Below are 21,105 nucleotides of genomic sequence, written 5' to 3'. Positions count from 1 at the left end.
TTCCCCAGAGTTCTAATCTTGATCCTCATCTCTTCCTCCTTTACAAGCTACCTTGGAGGATTCCATCCTTTCCCTTGATTTCATCTACCACCTATGTGCTCATTTCTGTCTCCAGGCCAGACTTTTTCTCTAGCCCCATGCTCATGTGGCCACTCATTTAATCATTCAACTCATCTAAATTAAGTGCCCCTTATGTGCATATCTATCCACAGGCATCTGAAACTCAACAACTGAAACTGAAATCATCTTCCTCTTCAAACTGTTCCTGCTGATGTACTCCTTATCTTTATAAAAGACACTACCCAACTCACAGATACTCCCCTCCTCTCCATTCCTACTGATATTGCCTTAGTCCAAGGCCTTACCATATCTGAACTCACCAGCTGCAGTGGTGTTCTAATGGTCTCTCTACCTCAAGTCTCCCATCCAGTCCATTCTAAATAGCATGACTAAAATTACCCAGTACACAAACCTGACCATATCATTTCCCTGACTGCAATCATTATATGCCCCCCATGTTGATAATGTAATAAATTCCAAATGCCTTATCCAGGTACAAAATGCTACCGATAATCAAACTCTTGGCTACTCCCCCATTTTATTTCACTTCTTGTTCTTCCCTCATCACTTCTTCACTTTCTCTTTTCATCCCATCTATGGCCAACAATCTGCAATTTCTTCTTTTTTTTTTTTTTTTTTTCAACGTTTATTTATTTTTGGGACAGAGAGAGACAGAGCATGAACGGGGGAGGGGCAGAGAGAGAGGGAGACACAGAATCGGAAACAGGCTCCAGGCTCTGAGCTGTCAGCCCAGAGCCCGACGCGGGGCTCGAACTCACGGACCTCGAGATCGTGACCTGGCTGAAGTCGGACGCTTAACCGACTGCGCCACCCAGGCGCCCCTCTGCAATTTCTTCAAATAACCAAATCTGCTTTACATTTCCAGGACTTGATACTTAAGGGGCTCTTTTTACTTGAGGATACTTTATCTCTTTGTCTACCTGGGACATTTCCATTAATTCTTCAACACTCTATTATCCTTTCCTCTATGAAGCAATTTCTAACCATCCCAACAAGTAAAGTTTGTCATTCATTCACTTGTGCCCTCACAATAATCTACACTCTATCATAGTACATGCAAAAGTTCATCACACTATTTTTAACATATGTCTGTCTTTTCTTACTAGACAGTGAGAATATTGGCAAGGATTCTACGTCATTCATTTTTATATTTCCAACAGTTTAAAAATCTTTTGACACACAATTCTGTAAAATTTTCACTAAGCAAAATTTATCATATATAAAATTTTTAAAAAACGAGGATTCCTGCATATGTAGCATCTTTATCCAAAGAAATAAATACTGAATTATATACTCTTAAGAACCAAGACAGATATGAGAAGATATTTTAGACATGGAGGAGTTGGGGTGGGAGGTGGTGATTTCTATACCCTTTAAGTTATTCTCACATTACTAGTGCTCCTACTGTGTCTGCCCAGGATATATCTGCCTCATGGACTTCATAAATTTTCCTTCACATTATATTGGCAGTAATGTGGCAGGCGAGAGAAGTCAACTCTGTACAGAAATTGGCCTCTGTTCTGACCTTTTCTGTGGATTATTTGAAACCTCATTCAAAGTAGCAAAGCTTCCTATAACTTTCAGACAGGGTCTCTACGAAGCCACAGCATTTTCCTTCAAAGTGTGGGTGAGGACAATTTTCCTATGACTTGATCCCACAATAGCAAGGCACTCAAGTTATTAAATTCTAAGGAATTTAGACTGTTAGAAAACCTGTCGAGACTGACTTTTTGATAACTGACACAAATGATTTTAATGCCTTTAAAAAACACTCTGAAACAGCAAAAGAACCCATAAAGAGATAACGCAATAAAACACTTTTTGTTGCTTCCATGTTGTTATATCTACCTCTAATTAGAGAATAAAGCGTATGATACAGAGAATCTAGAAGCAAGGTTTATTTACATCTTCAAACATAGTTTTTTTCCCAACATTCATTTCCATATCTTGGATTTTCTAATGACTGTACAGGCAGTAGTCACTATAGAAATATTCCATTATATTTCCTGTAAGTGTGCACCATAAAAAGGATGAAGACGATGAAAAACCTATTAACTAAAACCGGTCCTTTAGAGCAGAGGAACTTCAATAAACCTGAAGAGTTTTCTAAATGCATATCTGTACTCAAAATGATTGAAAACACACGTCCATAAATTTCTATTTTACATAAGAGGATGCCTCTTTTGTAATCAGGGCAATAAGCACTGATGATTTAAATTTATTTTAAATACTTGATTAAATATCTCACTTCTGCGAACACATCCATTATAAATTACCCTCCTTTATGATAAAAAAAATTGTACTTTTCAGTTTGATTCTAACATGAAAAATTAAAATCACACTCATCTGGAAAGAAATTGAAGAAATATTCTGCACAGGAGAAAAAAGACATTAAAGTAATAGGACTCCTTCATCGGTTTCTGTAAAAACAGGAAAAACACTACTTCCCATCCCTTTGTCAAACAAAACATAGAGAACAGCTTCTTGTTCGAAATATTAGGGGCAGGCAATGCATTATTGCTATTGTCATACTGTTTGGCTAAAAATTTCTTCTACATAGAAAATTATCTTTCAAAGGATCAAAATATAATGAAATATATAATACCTAGTTGATTACAAATGAATCATTTTTTATAAGAACAGTTCAAATTGTTAAAATTTCTCAATGATCAGTCTTTTTTCTTCAGTTTTATTGAAGTGTTGACAAATATAACGTATGTATTTAAGGTGTATAACCTAATCATTTACTATACATATACATTGTAAAATGATTACTACAATCAATTTAATTAACATAGTTACATAGTTACTATATTTGGGGGCAGTGAGAACAACTTAAGATCAACTTTCTTAGCAAATTTCAAGTATACAATATATTACTCATTAAAATGACCATGCTCTACACTAGATCTCTAGAACTTATTCATCCTGCATAACTGAATCTGTAAATTCTTTGAACATCTCCCCATTTTCCCCATCCCCCAGTTCCTGGAAAACACCTTTCTAGTCTCTGCTTTTAAGAGTTCAAATGTTTTAGATTCTATGTATAAGTAAGATTATGCAGTATTTGTCTGTGTCTGGCTTATTTCACTTACCATAATATATTTCAGGTTCACCCATGTTGTTGCAAATGGCAAGATTATCTTCTATTTTAAAGCTGTGTATACACACTTAGGTTGTTTTCGTACATCAAATATTGTGCATAACTGTGCAATGAATGTAGGGATGCAGATGTCTCTTGGAGACACTAGTTACATTTCTTTTGGATATATACCCAGAAATAGTATTGCTGGATCATATGGTCATTCTGTTTTACATTTTTTGAGCAACCGCTATACTGTTTTCCATAATGGTTGTACTAATTTACATTCCCATCAACAGTGTACCAGGGTTCCTTTTTCTCCATATCCTTGCCAGCACTTGTTATCTTTTATCTTTTTGATAGTAACCATTCTAACAAATGTAAGATAATATTTTATTGTGGGTTCAATTTGCATTAATCTTATGAATTGTGATGTTGAGCACCTTTTCATATACCTGTTGGACATTTGTATGTCCTTTTGAGAAATAAGGTCCTATTCAGGTCCTTAGCCCATTTTAAATTGGGTTATTTGGGTTTTTTGCTGTTGAGTTGTTTGAGCTCCTTATATATTTTGGATATTAATCTCTTATCAGATAGATGGTATGTAAATATTGTCTCCTATTCTGCAGGTTTCTTTTCCACTCTCGATCATTTCCTTTGCTGTGCAGAAACTTCTTAGTTTAATGCAATCTTATCTGTCTATTTTATTTTTGTTACATGTGCTTTTGGTGCCGTATTTTTAAAAAAAAGTCATTGCCCAGACCAATACCAACAAAAATTTTCCCTATGTTTTTATCTAGTAGTCTTACAGTTTCAGGTCCTATGTTTAATTCTTTAATCCACTAAAGTTGATTTTTTTACATGGTGTGAGAGAGGGGTCCAGTTTAGATCTTTTCCATGTGAACACCCAGTTTTCCCAACACCATTTATTGAAGAAACTATCTTTTCATCATTATGCGTTCTTAGCACCTTTGTCAAAGATCAGTTGACCATAAATTCATGGATTTACTTTGGGCTGTCTATTCTGTTACATTGGTCTATATGTCTTTTTTATGCCAGTACTATACTGTTTTAATATAACTTTGTAATATATTTTGTAATCAGGAAATGTGATGCCTCCAGCTTTGTTATTCTTGTTCAAGATGGCTTTGGATATCCAGGGTGTTTTGTGGTCCCATATGAATTTTAGGATTGTTTTTGCTATTTCTGTAAAGAATGCCATTGGGATTTTTATAGGGATTACATTGAATCTATCGATGGCTTTGGGTAGAATGGACATTTTAGCAAAGTTCAATCCATGAACCCACAATGTCTTTCAATTTACTTGTGTCTTCTTTAATTTCCTTCATCAGTGTTTCATACTTTTCAGTTTATAAGGCTTTACCTCTTTGATTAAGTTTATTCCTAAATATTTTATTCTTCGTTTTGCTGTTGCAAATGGAATTTATTCTTTCATTTCCTTTTTGGATGGCTTATTATTTTGTGTACAGAAATGTGATTGCTTTTTGTATGTTGATTTTGTATCCTTCACTTTACTAAATTCATTTACTAGTTCTAATAGTCTTTTGCTGTTGAGTCTTTAGGGTTTTCTACATATATGGATCATGTCATCTGCAAAGAGAGATCATTTTACTAATTCCTTTCCAGTTTGGATGCCTTTTATTTCTCTTTTCTTGTCTCATTGCTCTGGCTAGGATTTCCAATACTACATTAAATAGAAGTGGTGAGAGTGGGCATTCTTGCCTTGTGCTGGATTTTCAAGGGAAAGCTTTATTAAATATGGTGTTAACTATTGGCTTTTTCACCTGGCCTTTTTGTGTTGAAGTAAATTTCTTCTGTATTTATTTCCTTGAGAGCTTTAATCATAAATGGATGTTGACTTTGTGAAATGCTTTTTCTGCATCTATTGAGAACATCAAATTATATTATATATTTATTATATTATTAGTAGTAGTGTTATATATTATTAGGTTGTGTATTTGAGGATTTTCTTGTTTCTTTTTTTTTTTATTTTTTTTAACGTTTATTTATTTATTTTTGAGACAGAGAGAGACAGAGCATGAACGGGGGAGGGGCAGAGAGAGAGGGATACACAGAATTGGAAGCAGGCTCCAGGCTCTGAGCCATTAGCCCAGAGCCCGACGCAGGGCTCGAACTCAGGGACCGCGAGATCGTGACCTGAGCTGAAGTCGGCGCTTAACCGACTGAGCCACCCAGGCGCCCCTTCTTGTTTCTTAATGTAGGCACTTATTACTATGAACTTCTCTCTTAGAATTGCTCTTGATGCATCCCATAAATTTTGGTTTGTTGCATTTCCATTGTCAATGTCTCAAGATATTTTTTTATTTGTCTTTCGATTTCTTCTTTAAACCATTTGTGGTCAATAGCATGTGACATATTTGTGAATTTTCTGGTTTTCTTCTCTTATACTATCGTGGTTAAAAAAAATGTTTGATATGATTTCAATCTTCTTAAATTTATTAAGATTTCTTTTGTGGCATAATATATGATCTGTCCTGGAAAATGTTCCATGAGCACTTGAGAAGGTATCTTTTGTTGCTTTTGGATGGAATGTTTCTGTATATATCTGTTAAGTTCATCTGGTATAAGGTGTCATTTAAGGCCAATATTTTCTTATTGATTTTCTATCTACATGATCTATTCATTGATGTAAGTGGGGTATTAAAATTCCTTACTATATTTTACCGCCATTTCTCCCTTTAGGTCTGTTAATATTTGCTTTCCATATTTAGGTGCTTCTATGTTGGGTGCATATTTATAAATGTTATATCCTCTTGTTGGATTGACCTCTTTAGTCATCATGGAATGCTCTTCCTTGTCTCTTATTACAGTCTTTGTTTTAAAGTCTATTTTGTCTGATATAAATATAACTACCCAACTTTTTGGTTTCCATCCGCAAATAAGATCTTTTTCCATACCTTCACTTTCAGTCTGTGTGTGTTCTTACATCTGAAGTGAATCTTTCTTGTAGGCAGCATATAGATGAACCTTATGTTTTCATCCATTCAGTCACTCTATGTGACTTGATTGGAGAATTTAGTTTATTTAAATTATAGTAATTATTGGGGTGCCTGGGTGGCTCAGTCAGTTGAGCATCTTACTTCAGCTCAGGTCATGGTCTCACAGTTCATGAGTTCAAGCCCCGCATCAGGCTCTGTGCTAACAAACAACTCAGAGTCTGAGCCTGCTTCAGATTCTGTGTCTCCCTCTTGCTCTCCCCCTCCCCTGCTCATGCTCTGCCTCTCTCTGTCTCTCAAAAATAAATAAATGTTAAAAGAAAGAAAGAGAGAGAGAGAGAGAGAGAGAAATTATTGACAGCTATGTACTTATTGTCATTTTGTTAGTTGTTTTCTTCGTTTGTGATTTGATTACTTTCTTTAGTGATCTCCTTATTTCTTGTGTACCTACTATAGGTTTTTGTTCTGTGGTTCCCATGAGGCTTATATATAACAACTTACAGCTATAACAGTCTATTTTCAGTTGATAACAACTTAAGTTTGATCACACATTCTAAAGTTCTAGTTTTACTCTGTGCCCCCCCCCATGTTTTACATTTTTGATGTCATATCTTATATCTTTTTATCTTGTGCATCCTTTAACTAATTGTTGTAGTTACAGTACTTTATCAGATGGGTCTATTGCAAATATTTGTTCCCAAGCTATGGCCTGTCTTCTGATTCTCTAGATATGTTATTTTGCAGAGCAGAAGGTTTTAATTTTAATGAAGCCTGGCTTATCAACTATTTATTTCATGTACGTGCCTTTGGTGTAGAATCTAAAAAGTCATCATCATATCCAGCGTTATCTAGGTTTTCTCCTGTTATCTTCTAGGGGTTTTATACTTTTGTATTTTACATTTAAGTGTATGATTCATAGAGAGTTAATTTTTATAAAAGTAATTTTGGTATTTCTTTTTTGTTTTTTTTCAATTTTCTTTTTTTTAATATTTATTTTTGAGAGAGAGAGAGAGAGAGACAGAGTATGAGCGGGGAAGGGACAGAGAGAGGAACATAGAATCTGAAGCAGGCTCCAGGCTCTGAGCTGTTAGCACAGAGCCCGACGCAGGGCTCAAACTCCCAGCCCAGAGACTGTGACCTGAGCAGAAGTCGGACGCTTAACCAACTTAGCCACCCCGGCACCCTGACTTTGGTATTTCTAAGGTATAAAATGGGTTTCTGGGGTTCAAGTCCCAGTTTATAACATCATGGCTATAGGAAGTAAGGGTTTGATTTATGTGAGCTTGCTTTTTAATCATCCAGAAATCAATTAGGTCATACGTTGGAGTTTATCTACTCAAGTGGTTCCTAAATACCTCTCTTTATTTAATTCGTTTCACTAGAATTATATGAGATGGTTGGATGGATTGGTTTGTTGTTTAAAAATTAATTCTCAGCAGCAAACAGTCAACACAGGAGCAAACAGTTAACAGTTACAGCATGTGGATATGATTGATCATTATATACTATTACCGTGTAGTATTTAAGGTTTTAATTATGTAAATTTATTTAAGGGCTCAAAGAATACATAAAAAATTCAACAGAGTTTAAAGGAGGTGAAACTCAGATCTATTTTCGACATTACCTCAAGAACTGACCTAAACAATACACCAGTGGTAAGGTCTGAGCATGGTGCTACCCTTCTGGTGGATGGAAGCTTTGGAAAGACTCTATTCTCTGTTAAGTATCATTTTATGCTACTATGACCAAGGTTGAGATTTTAGATTCATTCTGAAAGTGTTTCATAACTATTTTTGTACTTTACAATGACACCTAATAGTAACCCTTGAAATATTCAAAAGACATTTATTTGTATTTTTCCAAAACTGCATAATAAATATTACTTGTCATAAGCATCAGTAGAATCATCTACAATATTCCTGTTGCTTAATGCCTAGAGGCCGTATTGAAAAAAATCAATTGGAAAAGAATATTAGAACAAAAGTAACAGTTGGGAATGGAGAGTGGAAAGGGCCATGAAAGGGATCAATGGTACTGATTATGTCATCCTCATTGAGAAACACTGAATATAATCTCACATCTTTCCTTACCCAACAGACTCAGCTTCAGCCTTGCTTTTACTGCTCCTTGCTTTTACTTAATTTATAAGCATTGCTTTATTGACAACAAAGACAAACAGAAAGAAATGATGAATTACCTTCTCCTTAAGTCACAAGTTCATGTCCAGTGCAGCTTTTTGTGTACAGTTTACGAATTTTGTTTTACAAATTATGAGAGGCAGAAGGGACACAGCTTGAGTTTTCATTTTTCAGGTTGAGTTTTCAGCAGGGGAGACAGGACAAACTTTGCAGTTTGAAATAAATCCAACCTGCAAATAATCGTGGGAAAATTAAATTGAAAGTTAATAATTAGACTTATCCACAGCCAGCCCGAGGAAAAGCTGTGAGGTTCTACACATGAAGATTTGTGCTCAGGTCACACACAGCCTGCCCTTCAACATATCCTGTTCACACTACAGCAAAGCATGCATAATCCCTCTGATACCAGTTTTTGTTTGTTTGACCTGGCATCACTCCCTTGGTCACAGCTGATCACCCCTGCCAGAGCCAATTTTGCAAGACTGTGTTTCTTTCACTCTCTGTTAAAACTACACACATTTTTAACAATGGCCTTCGGCCCTTGCAATTCACTCTGGAATAGTTACTTTGACCCTAATACTTTCATTTGGTCAGGAGGAGAAAAAGTAGTCTGAAGACAGGCTGGAAGTGGAGGAAATGGCAAAAAAGAGTCATCTTTGGCAAGCCTCAGTCATACTGAGTGGCCGTTATCTTCACTTCCAGAAAGCAGGCAACGGTAAGTAGAATAAGGAATAAAGTTCTCAAGCAATTTTATTAGTGATCTATTAAGGAGAAACAGTCCTGGACCCGAATGATCCTTATTGTTGATATACATAGCCCTGTGTCAGCAAATAATTACAAACTTTTTGCCTTCATTTTTTGCAGGCCAACCCAGGAAGTCTGGTGATAATTGCTTATTTTTATCTGATAGCCAAATACATGACTTAGTAATAAGAGGCAACGGCCTACACAGAATAGTCAAGGGAGCTCTATATCCTCTTGTCTCTCAGAGCTAAAGAGTGGCAAATCACCAAATTTCTCTGACTCTCAGATTCCTCTTCTGTAAAATGAGAATTTTAAATATTTTAAATATTTTAAATTTTAAATTAATTTTAAATATTTCAAAATTCATGAAATTTTAAGTATTTCATAGAAAAACGAACATGAAAGAGCTTTGCAAAATAGAAAGTTCTACTCATAAATCATCAGTTACCTTGTTTCTACCCAGAAAGGGAGTTAAATTTGCTTTAACTCATCTATTCTCTCTCAACCAGTCTTCCTCCTTAAGAGCAACTTATTCAGGGGCTCCTGGGTGGCCCAGTCAGTTAAGCATCCAAATTCAGTTCAGGTCATGATCTCAAGATTGCAGTTCCAGCCCTTCATAAGGCTCTCAGCTGTCAGCACAGAGCCTGCTTCAGATCCTCTCTCTCCCTCTCTCTCTCTCTCTCTCTCTCTCTCTTCATCTCCCCTGCTTGTGCTTTCCCTCTCAAAAATAAATAAACGCTCATCTCTCTCCAAAAATAAATTAGCATTTTATTTTTTAAAAAAGGGGGGGGCATCTGGGTGGCTCAGTGGGTTGAGCATCCAACTTTGGCTCAGGTCATGATCTCACCTTTGTAAGTTGGAGCCCTACTTGGGGCTCTCTCCTATCAGCACAGAGCCAGCTTTGGATCCTCTGTCTCCCTCTCTCTCTGTACCTCCCCCACTTGTGCTTTCCCTCTCAAAAATAAACATTTTTTTAAAAAAGAACATTAATTTCCAAAAAGATGACTTTAATTAAGGATATGGCTATAATAAAGCTACTATCCCCAAAAGGAACTTGATGTATAGCTTTGGTCTAGTGAGACCACACAGGAAGCAAATGGTCTGACTGCCATCACATTTATAGTTTTAAGAAGAAGTAGTTGAACTCTACAAACACTGGGTAGTTCATTTATTGGTTTGTATCTGGGTTATACTTGTGAAATGGCATTAGATCATTAGTATCTAAAAGGTGGATGAACTCAGTTTTGTAAGGGGTAAAAAGGTGTTTCACAGCTGGGAACTTCCAGATACCTAAGTGCAAAAATGAACCATGTTTTCTAAAATTAGCTCTGGTGATTCTGATATTGCAACACATTACTCCATAGAGAACATTTTTCAAAGAATATACAGGACACTCTGCAAATATAGGATTGAATATACCATTGGAATATTCAATAGGAAGAATTTTGTTTAACTGTAACTACTGAGTGATAGTGCATAGATTCCATCTCTATAGTTAAAACTGCATTTCTGCACACTTACAACTGAATCTCTGTAGTTTAATATTTGTACAGGCTAACAATAATTATGACTGTAGAGATTCATTACCCCAATTAAGGTGAACAAAGATGAAATGATGCTGTTTATTTTCACATGTTTCTGCCTGGCACCAGTTGGACTTAGCCAAAGTATGAGCTTAATTCTCTGCTCCAATGGTAAGAAGCGACATAAAAATACCAAAGATAACCTTTTACAGCTCAATATACATTTAAACGTGAGTTTCAGCTTGCATGTCCAAAAGAAAGGGCACATCTTTTTGTATTTAGTAAAATGATCGGTTCTCCAAAGAAGTCTGCTTGCCAGTACAAACGCTCCAGCATTTGTACTCCTTTTTCAACTTGCCTCATGAAGCCTGGGAGAAGGTAACTGATTTCTACCTAATTTTACCGGGTTCACTTTATGTAAATGGCTTCTTTCAGGCTTAGAAGTCTGTGATGAAGTTCTGTATTGTGTAGGATACGACCACTCTGAACTGTCTGCAACCACAACAGATGTTTTCTTAGACAAGCACTTACTTCTGTGCTTCTGACCACACATGCCGAGACTCCCCTTTTTGAGCATTATGCTGAATCCTCATTAGGTACTCACTAGTCATGGAGTGCCTGATGTTTTCTGACGGTCATGTTACAAGCTCTTGGCCCTGAAGCCTCTCAGAGTTATTCCAAAGTTAATTAAACGTACGCCTTCACTCATGAGAAAGAGGCTACCTCTCGGAGAGAAAAAGAAAAAAAAAAAAAAACTAAGATATTGGAAGGCCTGCTTCAGTACAATACATGTAGTTTTTCTCTCCTCTTAAACTACTTACTCACTTTTCCTGAGAAGCCTTTTAAAATAACTTTTCTGACAGAGATAAGGTTCATCCATACCTAGATAGCAGCTGCTTTCTAGAAGCAATAGCAAAGGTGCATTTGCAGAACTCTCTTCTGCCTTTTTATTAAATCCACCAATCACTCCCATCACTAGCTTCAAGCAGAGTACCGCCCCTTCAGCGGGAGCCCCGCCCACATCTAATATCTGCTTAGAGCCTCGCCTCCTCCTTAGAGGTTCCAGCCAATCCTGTACTCCTAATAGCTTGGGGCAAAGCTATCGCGAGATCCCAACGTATCCTCTGCGAGACTTTAACCGTGTGGACTTGCGCAGAAGCGACGTATGAAGCTATTGCTGGAGAAAAGGGGCGGGGCGCTCCGACGTGCGCGTTCACCTTGACCCTACGCTCCAGCGCGCACCCGGTAGCTGGGAGCTCTGGTTTCTGGGCCCCCCGGGAACCCCAACACAAACCAGCGTAAAGCGCGCGTGCCCATCTCAGACGGGTGTTCGGTGGGTGGTGAATGCTTGCCCGGGACTTGTGGGGGGCTTTAGTAGAGCCCCGAGCCTTGGTGCAGAGAGTCTCAAGAGGCTTGGAGAACCAGGTAGGCTCTTGGGTGGTGGGAGGTCAGGGGTCAGAGGTTGGGGACGGAAGACGTCTCCAAACGAAGACGGAGGTCCCTGGGAGAGACGAAGTGGTTGTCTGGAGTCTAGGAAGCTAAAGGGCTGAGAGAGAACCGCAGCGCGAGTCTCCCCGACCCTTTCCCATCCCAGACTTGGGGGCCTCTGAACCTCCACGGCCCCCCCGGGAGAAGGTAGGGCCGTGGGAAAGGAGGCTGTGCTTCTCCCCGGGGGCTGGGGCCAGCGGTGTTTAGATCGAGCGCCCGAGGGGCTGTCGCGCTCCTCGGCCTCGCGGTAGCTTGTTTGCCGGGCCTGCTGGGAGCGATCTGGCGCTGACAGCCCAGCTTTGATTCCTTGAACCGCTTTTGAGTTTTGGAGGAAAACGGAGTAGGTATCGCCATTCCTAACACAAACGCCCCTGGAGGCTGCAACTGGGCAGCTGACTACCTAGCTTCTAGGTGCGCGGGGTTGTAATGTGGTAAACGGGAGGCGAGGCTTCCAAGTTAGTCTGAAAGTTCTCAGCTACCTTTAGAGTCAGATTAATTACATTCGCACTCACAACCACCCTTGTACGTTGTACATTTTGGCTCCGTGGTCGCTGCTAGGTTTATGAACAGAGATTTGTTAACTGATGATTGACTGTCATTGTCAGATATACAGTGTTTTAAAATAATGGCATTAATCTCGTGACTTTTTTCTAAGTGACTGGACATTAGCCAGGAGTTAGAAATCCTAGATGTCGGTTTATGATAAGAAACCATGCTGGAAGCTGAGTACTATTGAGCATTAGCGAGATAACTGTGCCTGTACTGCTTAACCCGCTCTTTCTAGAGCTTCCCAGGTCGAGTTAACCAATAAGCTAACAGTTGAGAATAAAATCGTTTACTTTTTAAAGATGCTATTGTGTGTATGTCCTCTTTTTGCCCAAGCCTAAAAGAACTGCACTTGTAGAATTATTAAAACAAATCTTTTATTAAGAGTTCAGCCTACAAAGATTTGTGGGAACAGAATGTGCTGGTGAAAAAGCTTCTTACCGGGGCATTTTTTAAGTTTATGTGACACATATTTTGGGGTTCGGTAGATTAAAATACTCTCATCTGGTTGGAGTTATAACTACAGAAGGATCGTGGTAATGCTAGATCATTAAGAGCTTTTCACTAATCAGCAATGATTGGGCTTTGCTTACGTAAGGCTTACCTTGGGCAGCAGGGTGACAGATGTATACTTTTTGTTCCTAATAGCCTAAACCTGGGTCTACCAGGGATTTGTCGTAATTTAGGATTTGTAGGTGTCTTTTTTTTAAATTTTTTTTTCAACGTTTATTTATTTTTGGGACAGAGAGAGACAGAGCATGAACGGGGGAGGGGCAGAGAGAGAGGGAGACACCGAATCGGAAACAGGCTCCAGGCTCTGAGCCATCAGCCCAGAACCTGACGCGGGGCTCGAACTCACGGACCGCGAGATCGTGACCTGGCTGAAGTCGGACGCTTAACCGACTGCGCCACCCAGGCGCCCCTCTAGGTGTCTTTTAATAGAGAGATAATAATTCGGAGAGGAAAAAAATCTGAATTTAAGTTTAATTGGTAATCGTTTGTTACAATGTCATAGTAACTTAACATTTTATGCTTATTTTTCTAACAGCTGTCTTTGTTTTCTGTGGAAGATATGGGTCAGTCAGTTTTCTCTGTCTCATTCAGAGCCAGAAATAGTAAAGAATAGTTTCACATTACCTATAATCTTCTAGAATGTGGTTACGAGACTCTTGTCCAAAAAGAAACATGGCACTTAAAAAAGAGGGAGGATATTCGGTATTCAGGGAGTTCAAGATAACTTGTTTCACCTTGTTTTGGAATATCATTTCCATTCTGGCACTGACCTGGCATTGGGTGTACAATGGGGAATAGGATACTGTTTCTGCCCAGCTTTCAAGTCCTTCAAGCTAGAGCACTGTAGCAGTTGGGATCAAGGAGGAAAGGCCCTTAACTCAGCATGCCCACTCATGGAAAGTTTTCTGGGGAAGATTGGGACAGCAACAGACAGAAAAGTGTAAAAGGGCATTTCAAGCAACAGGCTTTTTACATTTAAATGCAGGACTATTGTATAAAGCGTGGTCCGTATTTAAAAAAACTGTATATAATGTTTTACCCAAACACTGATATTTAAGGGGAAGCAATAAGAAATACAATGACCAAAAATGGGATTCGTGTGGTATGAAGAAAACCAGAAGTATTTGGAATATGATTAGAGATTTATAGAATTTTACCAGTACTTGACTTCTTGGCTTCCAGTTAACATTATGGTTGTAAGTAGTTTCATCAAATAATATCTTCTTTGGTTCAAGAAATTATCCCTGGATAGAAATCCCTTAGAAAAAGAGTCGACCAAAACAATTTTTTTTTTTTTTTTTTTAAATCATGAATGTGTGCTGGGTTCTGGTTTAACGGGCTGGGGTATACATGGGCATCAGTATTTTTTTTTAAGTTCCCCAAATGATTCTAACGTGTAAAGTTTGAGACACACAGATCTATGGTCCCTGCCACATTAAAGTTGGATTATTGTAATATATAGCTTACAGTTCTGAGGGTGATGATAATAGCAGCTACCATTCACTGAATATATGCCAGATTTCCGTTAACTATACTATTGCATTTACAGTATTTTTTTTACATTTATTTATTTATTTTGAGAGAGAGAGAACCGAAAGCAGGCTTTGCACTGCCAGTGCCGAGCCCAGTGTAGGGCTCAAATTCACAAACCACGAGATCGTAACCTGAGCCAAAATCAAGAGTGGGACGCTTAACCGACTAAGCCATCAAGGCACCCCAATATTATTTCTAAGCACAGTCCTATCATCCCCATTTTAGAAATGAGAAAACTGGCACAGAGCAGTTAGATAACTATTCCTCTGCCACACAGTCACTCGATGCCAAAGCTAGAATTAGACTCTTTTCTCCTGTAAGCCACATTGTTTTACAGATGTGAGACTCTATAGCCATTTGTTTTGGGGCTTTCAGGGTTAACAATTCCATAATTACCATGTTATTAATATTAGAGTTGGTGTCATAGATTGTGTAACCCCTACCTCGTATCCACACTCTTTGTCATGAGCAGTTCTACCCAGTAAAGAAGTATGGTATGTTTCCCCACCTCTTGACTTTGGGTCCATTCGTGTGCCCTGCTTTAGCTCGTGGAACCTTGTGCTTTTGCTGTGACCACACTTTGAAGAGTACTTGTGTGTTTGGATTTACACTGTTACACCTCACCCATGGCCTTATGCACATTTGTGGGTTGCTTTGCTGGTCCTAGGAGGACTCAAGCCGAGCTGAACTGCTCCTCCAGAAACCTAGCCTAGATCAGCCTACCCTCAGCTAACCTGCAAATCTAAGAGAATAAGCGATTGCTCTCTCGAAGCATTGAGCTTTGAGATGGTGTGTTATACAGCATATTTGTGGTCATCGTTAACTAATAAGCTGATGAGCAGAACTTTTCAAAGTTCCAGAATGACCAAATTCCAGTATTCTAGCCTGTATTCTGATGAGAATCGGGCAAAGATAAACACATAGGTTATTAGGGGCTTCCTGTATTGTTCTTCCAAGATAATAGAGGAGATATGATGCTTATAGTTAACCATAGTAAGAGATTGATTTTTAGTCTATTAGCTGCACGTTCATAAAGCAGTCACTAGCTAAGGAAATGGAATTCTCATGATTGACTTAGACCAACAATACTTGATAGCCTTTTTGCAGTTTTGTGAAGGTTTTATATTTGCCCTGTCCAGTGTAGTAGCCGCTAGTCACATATGGCTATTGAGCTCTTAAAGTGTGGTTGGTGAGACTGAGCAGCTGAGTTTATGGTATTACTTAATTTTATTTAAAGTTAAAAAGCCACATGCAGCGTGGCTACTAAGAAAATAAATTTTATTCATTTGTATTTTGTTAGTAAATTGCTCACTTTATGTAGATTTTTCAAGTTTATTAGAATAAAGCTGTTCTTAATAATCTCATAATTTTAAATCTTTCCTGTATTTCCTTTTTGTGCTTTTAAAATCAGATTTATTAAGGGGTGACTGGGTGGCTTAATTGATTAAACTTCTGACTCTTGATTTTGGCTCAGGTCATGATCTCATGGTTTTTCCTGAGTTTGAGCCCTGAGTCAGGCTCTGCACTGGTAAGGTAGAGCCTGCTTGGGATTCTCTCTCTTTCTCTCTCTCTCTCTCTCTCTCTCTCTCAAAATAAATAAATAAACTTAAAAAAAATAATGTAAGTGCAATAGTATGGTTAACAGAAATTTGGCGTATATTCAATGAGTGGTAGCTCTCAGAAGTATAAATTATATATTACAGTAATCCAACTTTAATGTGGCAGGATGGGGACCAGAGATCTGAGGCACTTCCTAGCCTCTAGTAACCACTAACCTGCTTTCTATCAGTAGGTGTTTGCCTTTTCTAGAATTTCATGTAAATAGAATCCTACAGTATATGGTCTTACACATCTGACTTCCTTTGCTTAGCATGATGCTTTAAAAATTCATCTATGTTTTATCAGTAGTTGATCACAGAGTAGTATTCCACCGGTTTATCCATTTACCACATAATGGACAATTGTGTTGTTTCCAATATTGACTGCTAATAATTGACTGCTATTAACATTCAAATTTAAATCTCTTTTGTGAATCTGTGTTTTTAATTCTCTTTGGTAGATATCGAGGGGCAGGATTACTAGACTGCGCAGAACAGAATGTTTGTGTTTAATTTTATAAGAAATTGACAAATTTGTCCTTTTAGAATGTTTGAGAGTTCAGTTCTGGCTGCCAGTACATCCTGTCTTTTAAATTTTAACCATTCTAGTGGATACATAGTTTCCTATTGTGGTTTGTAGGTTGAATTTGCATTGGCTTAATGACTGATGATGGTGAAGATGTTTTCATGTACTTATTTGCCACTTGTAGATCATCTTTGGTGAAGTGTGTGTCATTTTTTCATAAGGTTGTCTTATTGCTGATTTGTAAAAGTTCTTTTTATCTTCCACATACAAATCCTTCAGCAGATAGTGTTTTACAAATACTGTGCCCTGTCTGGCTCCCCTCTCATTTTTATAACAGTATCTTTTGAAGTGCCAAAGTATATAATTTTGTTGAAGCTTACTTTATCAATTTTTTTATATTCTCTGCTTTTTGTAACCTATTTAAATTATTTTTTTTTTTTGCCTAATCTAATGTCACTTAGATTTTCTCCTGTTTTCTTCTAGAAGTTTTATAGTTTTAGCTTTTGCAGTTCAGTTTTTGATGTATTTCAAGTTAATTTTTACATGTGGTATAAGGTAAAGATCCAGGTTCTTTTTTTTTTTTTTTTTTTTGCATATGGCTGTTTATTGAAAAGGATACTTTTTGCCTGTTAACTGCCTTTGAGTTTCTTTCAAAAATCATTGACCATATGTGTTTCGGTCTATTCCAGAACACTTTATTTTGTTACATTGCTCTATATATCTATCATATACTATTACCATACTGTTTTGATTACCATGTTTGTGTACTGTTACCACACTGTTTTGATTACCATCATTGTAAGTCCTGGAGTCAGTGTAAGTCTTTCAACTTTATTCTTTTTCAAAATTATTTTGACTTTTCTAAATCTTGGGCATTTTAATATAAATTTTGGAATCACTTGTCAGTTTCTGCAAAAATTAAAAAATTAAAAAATAAAAAGCCTATTGGGATTTTGAATGGGATTACTTTGTGGATCAGTATCTAGGAATTGACATCTTGAGTCTTCCAGTCCATAAACATTCCAAATTGAAAATATTTCTGAAACTATCCTGAAGCCAAATTTTAATTGTTTATACATCCTTTTTTTTTTTTTCCCCCAACTACATTGTTGGAATAGGTGGAATAGGCATCAGCCATCATTACAACTTTATGATTTAATCTCTGTGAGTTGGTTTGTGTTTCATATAGGAATTGGCTATTATTTTGGGAAAAGTTTAGTTTGGGCCTACATAATACAGGCTGCTGTCAGACCAGTTCCTCTTCTCAGATGACAAAGCTTTCTTTTTCTTTTTCTTCCTACATTTTTTTTTTCTCTTCTTCCTTTATTGTCTCTGCTCCATTTCCCCTGGTTGCCATCACCACCTTATTCCTTCCCAGCTATTCCTGTTACCTTTTTATCTGCTGATCCACAAAAAGAAATACATTCTGGATTTTCATCTTCCTCTTTTAAAAGAGAAAATATTTTTTCGGAATTTTTAAAAATTCTATAAACTCCTTGGAATTATAAAACAAAAATGAACTTTTGTTGTGATGATTATGAGTTCAGATGTTACTAAAACTCTTCAACTATGCATTTCCAGGATATTTGAGAGATTTACCTTACTGTCTTACTGCTCATTAAATGTATTTTATTTTATGCAGCATGTTAACTTTATTAAATGTATCCATTAAAGTACTGTTATGACCATTAGAATTTCTATGATGCGTGAGATTATAGTCAATGTGGTACTTACCTGTATTTGACTTATTTAAAAAAAAATTATCCATTGCTTTATCTCTCCGAAGAGTTCATATTGTGTATGTGGGCTGTTAGTTTGTGGTGAATTCTTCATCTGGGAGCACTTTATTACTAAAATCCTCTGTTGGAATGCTTACTTGTTGCCTTTGTCTTCTAGAGTTCACAGTTGCCAACCAAGAAAACTTGAAAATGAGCAGCCGACGGAAACGTGCTCCCCCAGTGAGAGTTGATGAAGCAAAGCAACAGCAGCTTCGCTGGAATATGCATGAAGACAGAAGGAATGAGCCTCTCATCCTAACTGATGAGGAGCACCCCTGCTCCGGTTCAGGTTTCTCTTCTGCTCACTGCATCATCCTCGGTGATAGCCTACAAGAAGAAGTGGCTCACAGAGATAAGAAGAGGTGTTTGGAAGCAGTGAGCATCGCAAAATCGGTTGATAAAGAAGAGACCGGTGGCATTCTTTCTCCTCTGTCTGTAAAGCTGAATATTGTGATTTCTTCCTATCACTTTGATAATTCTTGGAGGGCATTTCTAGGAGAATTCACTCTTCAGCTCCTTCCCGAACAGAGTTTAACTGAAGATTTTTCAGAAAGGAGTTTTACACTGATGAGTTCAGAGTCAAGCGGTCAGTTCCTGATTTATGTTAATTCAGAAAGCGAAGATGCAGAGAAACAAGAAAAAGAACTCAATGAGCCAGTCAGTATTTGTGATAAGGGTATTCGAGTGGAATCATCTTTCAGTGGTGAAATGCTTGAAGATTTAGGGTGGCTACAAAAGAAGAGAAGAATAAAACTTTGCCAAAAACCAGAAGGGAATCACATTATTAAGGTACTCAATTTCTGTGGTGTCCTTTAAGGTTCTTCTGCATTGGGCAGTCCCATTTTGAAGTTAACGTAGAAAGACGGTGTAAAAAGCCAGCAATAAGCCTTTCATCATTAAGTTTCAAAGTGTACTTTATTTTGGGCTTTCAGTAGCTATAAGAAATATATACTTACAGCTGCTCGTTTCCAGGCTGTCCTTCAAGACATCCCGGATTCCTCCCTTCCAGCTCTACTCTCAGTGTCTTCTTCTGGTCTTCCTCATCTCTCCCTCTTCCTGTAGCCGTTCTTGATTGCCCTGCTGGCCTTTTCAACTCCATCTGCTTTGTCTCTGGGATGGTATAATATGAATGAAATGAAATCCTGTTCTTTACTGCCTACAGAATTAAGTGTAATCTTGTGTGTAACTCCTTTCTTTGATAGACCCTTGTGTACTCTCCAGCCTTATCCTTTATCACTCTGGTTTTTATTTATTCCAGAAATTCCGAATTGATTTGTGTCCTGCACATTTTCTGGCTCTATTTCTGCATCTGTGCTTTTGCTTTCACACTTCCCTCGGCCTGGGTTGTTCCCTTCCTGTTCCCTAATAACTCCTGGACATTCTTTAATATTCAGCTCAGAGTTTACTTCTCGAGGGAGATCTTTTCTTAAACTTCATGGATAGTATTACATGCCCTTCCTCCACAACACTGTACAGATGTTTATTTTTGCCTTGGCCACTTGTAGTGTACTTAGATTTAAAATTTTTCTCCTTCAGTACACTATGAAGTCATTTTATCTTCACAGCCTAGTAAAATACCCCATACTGAACAGATTTTCAGCAAATGAATGAGTAAATTTGTAATTCATTTCAGGCTCTTCTATTTACTAGCCAAGTAACTTTATGTGAATCATTTAATTTCAGCATCTTTCTGTATAAAATGTAAATAATAATCATTCCTTTTACCTCATACAATTGTGTTGGCAATCCAGTGAGACAATGTAAGTAGACGTACTTTATAAACTGTGAAGCAGGTTAATATGCCTTCATGCCAAAACTTGAAAGGATAAGAAATTCTAAAATGTTAAGTTCAGGGACACCTGGGTGGCTTAGTCAGTTAAGTGTCCGACTTCAGCTCAGATCATGATCTGATGGTTCACGTGTTCAAGCCCTGTGTAAGGCTCTGCGCTGACAACTCAGAACCTATAGCCTGCTTCGGATTCTATGTCTCCCTCTCTCTCTGCTCCTCCCCCACTTGCATGAGCTTGCTCTCTCTCTCTGTCTCTCAAAAATAAATGAACATAAAGATTAAATATTAAATTCACTTTTGTTCGATTGAAAACTGTGTCTTTTGTGTCTTTCTCACATTAAAAAACAATTGTATTGTAGCCCTATCTGTAGTTTCAGAATTGACAAAAGGAAAGGAAAAAAGTTGGAAGCATTAGATTGTAATTAATTCTTCCCTGGGCAATGAAACTTTGCAACCACGTGTTCCCTCTCCTGGTTGATCATGAAAGCCCAAATTGTGGCTCGGTGATAGGAAGTATGTAAGAATTCATGGCTTGTTTATCTGTGTTCTGTCTATGTTCCCCATAGACTTGATCTCTTCTGTCTTCTTATCCCAATTTGTATAAATATTTAAACATTTCTTGCTGCTATAGTAAGCTAACTCTAGGTGTATACAAGGCAGAGTACAAATACATACAAAAATACATTCTTTGTTACTTTTTCCCATATAATGCTGGTTTGGATTCTTGTTCTTTAGTAAAAGGATATGAGACTGCATGATTATGGAATCAGGTCCAAGATAATTTAGGG

General features: G+C 37.6%; 1 protein-coding gene across 3 annotated transcripts in view; it reads left to right on the top strand.

Annotated features, from left to right (window-relative positions):
• The first annotated feature begins 11,753 nt into the window (after positions 1–11,753).
• SHPRH (SNF2 histone linker PHD RING helicase) overlaps positions 11,754–21,105 on the top strand; it is a 93,962-nt gene continuing 84,610 nt past the window's right edge. For 2 of the 3 annotated variants that reach the window (XM_045499931.1, XM_045499930.1), the window contains exons 1-2: positions 11,754–11,971; positions 18,647–19,317. In XM_045499931.1, the coding sequence (XP_045355887.1) occupies positions 18,679–19,317 (639 nt within the window). In that variant the 5' untranslated portion in view covers positions 11,754–11,971; positions 18,647–18,678. Of the gene's footprint in view, positions 11,972–12,027; positions 12,182–18,646; positions 19,318–21,105 lie in introns of those variants that run through there. The other variant, XM_045499933.1, reaches the window with a different exon arrangement.

This window comes from Leopardus geoffroyi, chromosome B2 (genome assembly GCF_018350155.1).
Source record: "Leopardus geoffroyi isolate Oge1 chromosome B2, O.geoffroyi_Oge1_pat1.0, whole genome shotgun sequence".
Lineage (NCBI taxonomy): Eukaryota > Metazoa > Chordata > Mammalia > Carnivora > Felidae > Leopardus > Leopardus geoffroyi.
This window is presented reverse-complemented; position numbering and strand designations above follow the sequence as displayed.